The 10,630-nt window shown below is 40.1% G+C and overlaps 1 protein-coding gene across 3 annotated transcripts in view; it reads left to right on the forward strand.

The window, feature by feature from the left end:
- GAB3 (GRB2 associated binding protein 3) overlaps nt 1-10,129 on the forward strand; it is a 71,248-nt gene extending 61,119 nt beyond the window's left edge. For all 3 annotated transcript variants that reach the window (XM_039464169.2, XM_039464170.2, XM_074392089.1), the window contains exons 9-10: nt 4,464-4,580; nt 6,402-10,129. In XM_039464169.2, the coding sequence (XP_039320103.1) occupies nt 4,464-4,580; nt 6,402-6,518 (234 nt within the window). In that variant the 3' untranslated portion in view covers nt 6,519-10,129. The remainder of the gene's footprint in view (nt 1-4,463; nt 4,581-6,401) is intronic.
- Nucleotides 10,130-10,630: the final 501 nt, after the last annotated feature.

The raw sequence follows: 10,630 nt of genomic DNA on the forward strand, positions 1-10,630 counted from the left end.
CCCTTAGTTGCTGTAGCTTTATAAGACTCAGTATCAAGGAAAGTAAGTCCTCCTGCTTTGTTTACCTTCAAGGTATTTTTAGGTTTTTTTCTTTGACTTTTCTACTCCTATAAACATTTTAGAAACAATTTGTCAATTTCCACCAAAAAAAGGAGAAAAATATTGTTCTCAGCAGGAAGGGCGGTCAAAATTACTTTATTCAACATTACTGGAGGTGAAACTACATTTATTCTAGTTTTAAATTTGTTAAAATTTGATGAGACACTTTGGTAGGCAAGGTAGCAAGAAAAACACCTGTTACTTAAAATAAGATACATTTTTAAAGCTAAACTTCAGCTGACAGGAGGGGAAGGGAAAGGAAATCTCTGGAATCTCTGGTGCCAAAAATATTGAAAACTTACAACCCCCGAATTAGTAAGAATTAACAAATAATAGAATCAAATATGGAAGTAAGCAGTTTTTGGAAATACAGAATTTTGAATATAAAATAAGTAGTTTTACTATATTGAAAGAAATAAATGAGAAATTGAAAGTTGGACTAAGTAATAAGATACTATTAAAAATGGCCAAGTAGATTTATAAAACACCATTTACAACTTGTAGAAGTAAAAATAAACAACTCTATACACATAAATTTGAAAAGTTTGGCAAAAAGGGAAAACAACTTAAATGATCATCAACTGATGAATCTGTTAATAAAATGTAGTATAGCTGTACAGTGGAATATTATGCAGCCGTAAAAAGAAGTAAAGTACTGATACATGAAACAATGTGCATGAACCTCAGATGGAAGATTGATCACAAGCCTCGGTTTCTCTCCATTCCCAAACACCCTCTAAAATAACAGCAAAGAAATGTGTTAAAGGCATAAACCCACAAAGATAAGAAGAATTGGAGACGAAAAAAGCGGTTACATATTGGAAACTGGAAAGCAGGTAGTAAATGACTTATAAGCTCCCCGCCAAAAAAATAAATCTTAAATGTGCTGGGAGGAAGGCAAGAAGCAACTTGACTTATACTGCAGAATAGCCAAAGAATTTAGGAATTGTCCACAGTGGGTAGTTCTGAAGTAGGGCTGAAGGAAAAGTGAAAGAAGGAGTAATGGTCAAAAGCATCAGGTAAATCCCACGATCCCTTCCCTCACTCCACGGAGGTGAACCACTGTGACTTTCCATCCCCCATCTGGAAAGGGTAAAACAAAGGGTCTCGGAGGTAAAAAAAAAAAAAAAAAAAAAAAAAAAAAAAAAAAAAAAAAAAAGAGTCTCATGCATTGACCATGAATACTATACTAACAACAAGGTAATTAAGTCAGTAGGCATAATGGATATGAGAACCATTCTCAAACCCTTTCCTTTACCTCTCTTTTCCGGAATGTTGACAACCAGACCTTTACAATTGAGTCTGGAGATTGGAAGATATTTCTCTGGACTATTTGAGCAGCCCAAGTGGCAAAACCTACTTCCTAATATTGGGGGTTACTCAAGATAACCATGCAATGGGATCACCCTGCAGAAAACTCCAGAGTTGACAAATGCCATCCATGTACACAAAGCTTAAGTATAAGCAACAGTCAATTATTTCATGTGACATTTCAGGAAAGCGCTAGCATGAAAGATTGATACCAAAACAGATTGGATGAAATGAGAACTATGCTAGGAGGAAAAGCCTTTTTATTTATTTATTATTTTTATTTTATTTATTTATTTATTTTTGTAAGGCAGACCTCTATTACCCAGGCTGGAGCGCAGTGGCATGATCTCAGCTCACTGCAACCTCTGCCTCTGAGGTTCAAGCGATTTTCCTGCCTCAGCCTCCCAAGTAGCTGGGTTCCATGTGCACACCACCACGCCTGGCTGATTTTTGTATTTTTAGTACAGACGGTATTTCGCCATGTTGGCCAGGCTGGTATTAAACTCTTGACGTCAAGTGATCCACTCACCTTGGCCTCCCAAAGTGCTGGGATTAAAAGCATGAGCCACCACGCCTGACCAGGAAAAGCCTTTTTAAAACTCTATTAGTACCAATATTCTTAGAGAGATGAGCTATTACAACCATAAACCAGGAATATCTATTAAGTCAACCAAGCACATTACCAGATTAAAGGAGAAAAATGATATGTTATCTTACTAGATGTGGAAAAAGCATTTGATAGAACTCAACATCTATTCATGAAAAAATCTATTAGTAAACAAGGAATAGAGGAATTTTCTTTAACCTCATAACAAATGAAAAATGAATCTACCTATAGTAGATATCATACTCAGTGGTTAAGCACTAAAAATATCTCCTTTAAAATCAGGCTGAAAACAAAAATGATCTCTTTAGCTATTTCTATTCAGCATGGTGTTCGAAGTCCCATCTAATGTTAGAGGGCAAACTAAAGATACAAAAGGAGTAAGAATTAGAAAGAAAGGAAGAAGACAAAGAGTGATTATTCATAGATAATGACAACTCAAAATAATCTACTTAGAAATAATTAGAATTAATAGGTTAGCAAAATAAATAATCACGAATAAAAGATATCAAGGTTGCTGGATATGAAATCAAAATACACGATCCAGTTGAATGTCTATATAATGGTAACAAACGGAAAAAAGAATTTAAACAAAACTTCCATTTACAGTAACAAGAAACTCTAGGTATTTAGGGATAAATCTAACAAAAAACATCGTGGAGAAAACTATTAAAGCTTATTGAAAGACATTAAGGAGAATAAAATCAGTGGAAAAGTAGGCCATGTTCCTGAATAGGAAGACTCAAACTTTTAAGACATTATCTTACCAGTTCCTGTTAGGAACATGGAGATTTTTGAGGAACTTTGAAGCTGATTCTAAAAGGGTCAAGATTACTTAAGACATTCCGGGGTTATCCATGTCAAGTAAAAACAACAACAAAAGTGAAATGAATTGTATTTCTATTGCACCACCATATACAACATTAAAATCAGTTCAAGTGAGATTATTGCTTAAACGTGAAGCAAATTATTGCGAAACTTCATAATTTCAGGAAAAAATATAAGGAAACAAACTATGACCTCAGCATGGGGTAGGATTCCTTAAACAAAACGCAAGTGCAAGCCATACAGGAAAAGACTGACATAGTACATTAAAAGTATTTCTTAGTCAAAAGAAATACCATAAAAATAAATGAAAAGACAAGTTACAGACTGCGATGAGCTATCTACAACATACATGACAGCAAATGATTACTCTCCAGGACATAAGAACACATACTAGGGTAAGTAAGAAAAATACACAAATAATTCAATACAAAAATTAACCAGAAACAAGGCCAAAAAACAAACAAACAAACAAAAAAACCCGAACAGACAATTCACGGAAGACAAATAAACAAATGACCTTTCAACGTATGAACAGGTGCTCGTGCTAATTAATAATTAGGGGAATGGAAAATCAAACCAAAGTAAGATACCATTTTACCTGCCTCAGGTAGGAAAAATGTTGAAGTCTGACAATACAAGTGATGGGCAGGTTGGGCAGCAATAGAAGTTCTTCCACACTCCTGGTACATATGTAGATTGGTTCACTCTGGAAAATAGTTTGGTGTTATTTAGTAAAGTTCAAAATGCTCACATCCTATAACCCCATAATTCCATTCCCAAGTAAACGCCCTAGAAATTCTCCCACAGGTGCGTCAATGCCAATGGCAGCATTGCTTATGATAGCCCCCAAACTGGGAGCAACTCAAATATACTTTGATGGCGGAATGGTTAAATAGGTCATGCAATGTAATATCTGACCCAGTGCAAATGAGTGACACAAGTGAATGTGGGGTACCTAATGTTGAGCACAAAACTGAAGCCAACCAAAATACATACAATGTGATTCTGTTGATATGACATTCAAAAACATGCAAAATGAAACAGTCTGTTATTTAAGGATTCTTGCATACTCATGAAACTATATTTAAAAATAAAAAAGTGGTAAGCACAAAATTCAAGTTAGTATTTCAGCTCTTAGGAGGAGAAGGAGAGATGGTAGAGAGGAAACAGCTTCAAAGATATAGACTGGTAGCATTTCACTTCTGAAGCTGGGTCAGGAGTTCCACCTGTGTTATAACCGTTTGCATTGTGCAAAGTATCTTTAAATGTATTTGGGATGCCTTCACAAGAACTTTAATAAGTATAGTTGATCTTTTCAGGGTTTAATCTCTAAAGTATCACAGGCCTATCAGATTCATGAAGCAAAATCTGTTTTGAGTGAATTTTGGCAAACTGTTTCTATGGTGAATAATGGTATGGTTTCATTGTGAAGGCCAAATTGGCTACATTCTATTTGAAATTACAGTTCTCACTCAGATATGCAGGCTGATCGACTCACGTCTCACCAGACTATTCTGTTATTGTCTGACGGCAGCTGCTTGGGTGAAGCCACAACTTGCCTTCCTTCCCTTGAGCAACCGATAGACATGATTAATCTAACTCCTGTGATGTTGGTTCCTAGGAGGAGCACCGAGCAGCCAGTTCCCTGAGCAGTGGTGCTCTTATGTGGACAAAGAAATTCAGCCTAGATTATTTGGCTCTGGACTTCAATTCAGCATCACCAGCCCCCATGCAGCAGGTAGGAAAGGCTTTGCATCTGAGAATTCCTAGGTGATTCCATTTCTGCCTAGACTTTTCTGATTATCAAGCCATGGATATTCTCCTTAGAAAGTGTTAAAAATGCAGACATGTATAATGAAGAATATTAAAATCAGCCCTAATCCCACCTCCCAGCAAGAATGAACTCTTGGTTTATTTCTTTCTAAGGTATGTTCTTTGTGTGTATACATACAAATGTATGTGATATGCACACTTCAAAATTTGGACCATAAAGTTTATAGAAAAATATCTCAGGCAGAAATGAGGGGGTAGAGGACCCTCCAGGTGTAGGAATATCCTGTTTAGGCAACAATTAACAGCCTAGTTTGGCTAGAGTTTAGGGAGCAGTGGAAGGAACTGTAGGTTGGAAGTAAGGGACCTTGAATGGTAAGTTGGGCAGCTCCCCCTTTGGGTAGAATTCTCATCTGAAAAGTGGGAATCAGAAAGGACAACACTATATCAAGGGCTGTTGTGAGGATTAATTGAGTTAATACCTGTAAGTTACCATAGCTGTGAATTAATATCACCCTACTGTACAGTGTAAGGGAGTGCATGGGAAGCAACGGAGGACTTTTCTGCTCTTTTGCTGAGGTAACTCCGACTTCTTCTCTACATTTAGTATCATTGCAAAAACCTGATACGAGACTGCAGAAAAGCTGGTCAGAAGGGAGCATTAGTCAGTTTGGTAGACTATGCACTCAAAACAAACAACCCCCAAATCTCTTTTGCTTTCAACACAAAGGCTCTTTTATTGCAGGCCAGAGCCTTTGTGTTCCAGCTAATCTTCAGTACGGGGTCCAGGCAAGAGAAGCAGGCCCCATCTGAGATGTGCTGAACTCCTGACAGAGGAAAAAGAGAGATTGCAGAATCACAGAATACTTCTTTTCTCATTAGTATTGGAGCATGTCACTTTCTTTTTGTTGTGGTGGTTTTGTTTTCTTGAGTCAAGGTCTCACTCTGTCACTCAGGCTGAAGTGCAGTGGCATGGTTATAGCTCACTGCAGCCTTGATATCCTGGGTTCAAGGGATCCTCCTATCTCAGCCTCCCAAGTAGCTGGGACTACAGTTGTGTACCATCACCCCCAGCTGTTTTTTATTTTTGTAGAGATGGGATCACGCTTTGTGGCCCAGGCTGGTCTTGATATCCTGGGCTCAACTGATCCTCCTGCCTTCGCCTTTATATTAGTCCATTCTCATTCTGCTATGAAGAAATGCCTGCGATGGGGTAATGTATAAAGGAAAGAGGTTTAATTGACCCACAGTTCAGCATGGCTGGGAAAGCCTCTGGAAACTTAAAATCATGGTGGAAGGGGAAGCAAACATATCTTTCTTCACATGGTGGCAGGAAGAGAAGTGAAGAGTGAAGGAGGAAAAGCCCCATCAGATCTCCTGAGAACTCACTCACTCACTATCATGAGAACAGCGTGAGGGTAACTGCCCCCATGACTCTACTACCTCTTACCAGGTCCTTCCCAGGGAACATGGGGATTATGGTAACTACAATTCAAGATGAGATTTGGGTGGGGGCACAGCCAAACCATATCAGCCTCCCAAAGTGCTGGAATTACATGCACATGCTACCATGCCCAGCCATGTCACTTCCACTCACATTATATTGGTCAAGTGGCTAGAGCAAAATTGAGGAAAGCAGAGGTGTTCACGCACACATACAAAGTATAAAGCTTCCATACACAGGAAAGGGCAACAAATATTTAACAATGTAATTGAATACAAAGGGGTAAACATTTTCCTGACATTTTAAGTTACATGTAATGAAAACCTTTTTGTTCTCCTCCTTCAGAAACTTCTCCTTTCAGAAGAACAAAGAGTAGACTATGTTCAAGTGGATGAGCAGAAGACACAGGCTCTCCAGAGCACAAAACAGGAGTGGACGGATGAAAGGCAATCCAAAGTATGAGAGGTGCAGGCTTGCACCATGTGTGAAACAGGGAAGTTTAGAGTTCAGTTTGAGGTTGTTTTGTTTTGTTTTGTTTTTTTCTACTAAAAACATACTGATGGTCAACACAGGTTTAAAACCAAGAGAGAATATGTAGTTTTCAAGGTCTTGGCCATAACCTTTAGGAAAGAAGACGTGTTTATACATTGAAGGAAGAAAAGAAGGAAGCAGTTGCCTTCTGGAGGGGGCTCTGAGAGAATCTAGCCTCTCCCCTGCCCTATCAGAGTGAGTGTTGCCACCAACAGGATTATATCGTTTGCTTCTAATACCTGAAATTCTGACCTCTCCCCTGTGCTTCAATAAGAATGCTAAATAATCCTAGCAAAGGGGCATCTGGAGACCATCTTGTTCCGGACTCTGAAGACAATTGAGGAGATTGAGCCCAGTGATGGTGGCAGAATCTTACTCCAAAGACTTCAGCAGACTAGTCATTGCAATCCCCAAAGAATGGCAAGTGACAGGGGCAATGGATCTCAGACGCTGAGATAAGTGTATCAGATGACACTGGTGGCTCAAAGGACATTGCAATTAAGCAGCTACCTGTAGCCAGGGATTCTGCTGCTCTTGGCTTTTTCCCATGCATCATCTCATCTCTTCTCTGAAAGAACTTGGAAGATATGCATGGAAGAGACCATTGTTGCCACTTTGAAGAAAAGAACACTGAGAACTAGAGGAGGGAATGCTTTGTCCAAGATCACTCACAAAGCTGAGACCCAGAGTCAGGCTTAGAATAGAGTTGGCCAGGCTGCCAATTGCAAGGTCATTCCACTACCTCATACTTCCTCTGAGGATTTTGACAAAATGTATCAATTGGGTGACACCTGCAGACACAAGATGAGTACTCATCCTCTCTTCCTTTCATAGGGATCTGAACTGGTGCTTTGATACTTGAAAGGTATGCATGTCAAGTGAGGGTTTCTTTGTGCAATGTGCAACTGGAATTCTATCTTCAGTAGTTACAATTAGAAATACCTACCGATTGTCACTCTGAAGGCCATTCTTATGGTCCCTTATGCAGTGTGTTTCCCTGTGAGCTGGCTAATGCTAGCAGACGAATTTTTACGGCCTTGGGGAAGCATAGGTTGTCCCTGGCTATCGTATGATGGATCCAAGCTATGGAGTGATATAAAAGTGACCAGGAAGAAACCTATGAGTTCCATTCTTAGGTCTCCTAGCCAGTTGCTCCCTTCTGCTCAAGAAGTGACTAGGTACTGAGAGTACAAACACTCTCACTTCATAATGAGGGCATCATGTCACCCCTTCCTTCACAGGTCCTGGGGTCCAGGAGACTCAGCATGAAGGTGTCAGTTGGACATGAAGTGCTGTTTAATGCCCGTTCTTGATCCTTCTGAGCACCTACAGCTGGGAACTAAGCAGATACTGTGACTGCATTCTCTGTGAGGACCATGATAGTCAGTGCGGCTGGGGCAGTTTCCAGTCACCTCACAGGCAAGTAAATGCCAAAGTCTTAGTTTTTCAGACCATGCAAGAACTCATTTTGATTTTCAAAGAAGCAGGCTCTGGTGACATTCTTTTCTTACTTGGACAAAGTGGGGGACATTTTCTAGTATTTTAACTGAGTTCAGGGTACTTAGTGAGCCTGGACAGAGCAAGGAGAGGGCTCCCCACTCCCGAAGCCTGCAGCCAGCTATGCATCACTATACACAACCAGAGCCTGTGAGGAGCTGCCTTCTTCCTCATGTGACTTGCAAAGAGTCTCAGGCAAGAAACCAGGGCTTCAGACTGCCGGTTCCCATGGAGGGTAGTTTCCCCATGTGTGGAGCACTCGTGTTAGGATCGTTGATTATCTGACAAAGGCTGGCGCAGAAAAAATTGTAGGCCCAAGTGCCAAGAACCACACCAGATTGTAGATAGAAGAAAACCGCTGAAATTATGTCAGTAGCGAAATGTCACTCAATTGAACCCCACAAAAAAGAAAAAACTCTGTTACTACAAAACATTTCCAAAAACGTATTTATAACATGAAGAACCACACACATGAGTAGTGTGACCTGTTACTTAAAAACGGAATGCTCTGAATAGGCACTCTCTGCATTAAAGGTATGGAAGGTGATGGGGTCAGAATTCTAAAAATTTAATTTTAAAAAAGGCGACTCACCCCTCATTTCCAGGGTGTATGCAGTTATGTCTTGCTTTGATAAAACTGCTAGAGGATGGCTATGCAAAAGCCTAACGATTTAAGGAAACAAAGCACAGGTAGTTTTTGAGCTGACAGCAGCAAAGGCACCGTGAGTCAAAATACTGATTTTGCTGGAGATGATCAATGTGTGTGTGTGTGTCTGACCAAGGGCCTGATGTTTGTTACAGAAATGATCCCGGACACCTACGAGATGTGGGAATCAGCACTGTTAGGCAATTAACGCCACATTGTTTTCTGTAGTTCCTTTTGTTTCATTTTCTTCTGTCTTGTTAGAAAATTCCTCCCAATCAGGGGTTGTCCAGTGCAGGACAGGGGACCCAAGAGTCTCAAGCCTGCAAGTCCAGAAGGTGACAAACCCGGGAGCACTTGGAGTTAAACTTTCCTTGGGGAAGAAGAGCCTTGAGGTCCAGCACACAGTGTGGCTATAAAAGCATGAAGCGACCCACCCATTGTACAGTCCACTTCACAGCATCAGCCAGATCATGGCCTTTAGGTCTGAGTTGAAACTGAGGGTTCTCCTCAGGCCTGACTTTTTCCTCAGTCCCTGTTCATACCACCTTTGCACCCACAATCACACTGATTTTTCAAATTCATTTTGTTTTTACAATTTAATTTCTGGCATTAATAAAAGTCTTATAAGGAAGAATCATGACTTAAGTTCTTTTTTATTTAAGTGATGACATTTGATATAAATAAAGAACATATTTTGAAAGCTATTTGAAAATGGACTTCATAACCATTTTTACGTTGAAGTACAACAAACTTAACCTGACTCACGTGCATGTTATTTCACTGCAAACAGTTGAGCCAAACCACATCTTGTCATTTTCTTTATTTCTTCATTGGAAACCAGCTTCAATAATTAGCAGTAAAATCAACTGCTCACCCTGTCACCATGTATAACATGGCCTTCGTGATTGCATGAGAAGGCAACTACCCTAGGCCTGCCTCTCTCTAGAAGGGGTCTCTTGCCACCACCTCCCTTTTCTCCATAGCTGAGTCTCCCAGATGTCCTGGGTGCTGGGTCAGTGGCATCTCTAGGCCATGAAGCAGTGAAGGGACAAACAAAGTCGGGAGGAGGGCGGGCTCAGGTTTGGCGGAAAGAGGCCAAAGGCATAGAGAGAACAGGCCTGGGGGATCCCAGGGCCAAGAGAAAGGAGGAAAAACCACATTAAATTCCTCGCCCCTGGTGAAGTATGAGGCCAGTAATGAACACTTTTTCCCTACACACACACTCTGGACCAAGTCTCTGACCCAGAAGGCAGCAGGTGGGCCCAACCTCACATACATGGGCACTTTATCTATAACAGAGTGGGCACTGGAGAGCTGCGGGGACTGGATGGTTGTGCAGATGGATAAAAAACGAAACTTGACCCCACTCTGCTGCTACACACAAACACAGATTCCAGGGAAATCTGTGGAACAATAAACTCTACGAGTTCCCTCTGCTTGTAAGCACTGTTGTCTGGTCTTTGTTTCATGGTCAAAGAACAAAACCAAATTGTTTTATATTTGTGTTTGCCTGAAATTTTGGATTATTTCAACTTTTTGTTCTTCAGTTTGAGGCTTTTAATTCATTTTCATACTCTATGATGATAGAAGTCAGAATAATGGTTACCTCTATTGGGGAGATTATTCTTGATCATAAAGGGGCAAAAGGGAACTTTCTGGAATGATGGAAATGTTCTACATCTCAATCTGGGTAGTGGTTACATGGATGCATACATATGTCAAAATTTGTCAATCTATAAATTTAATATTTATACATTTTGCTATATGTAAATTCGACCTCAGCAAACATGTTACCATGGAGGGGAAAAAGACTCCAGAGGCATTAGAAAGTTAATGAACAAACACAACTGTAGGAAGTATTAGAAAAAGCTACAGAAAAACTTTTATTATCTTGGTTGTG

The sequence above is a fragment of the Saimiri boliviensis genome, chromosome X, assembly GCF_048565385.1.
Source record: "Saimiri boliviensis isolate mSaiBol1 chromosome X, mSaiBol1.pri, whole genome shotgun sequence".
Lineage (NCBI taxonomy): Eukaryota > Metazoa > Chordata > Mammalia > Primates > Cebidae > Saimiri > Saimiri boliviensis.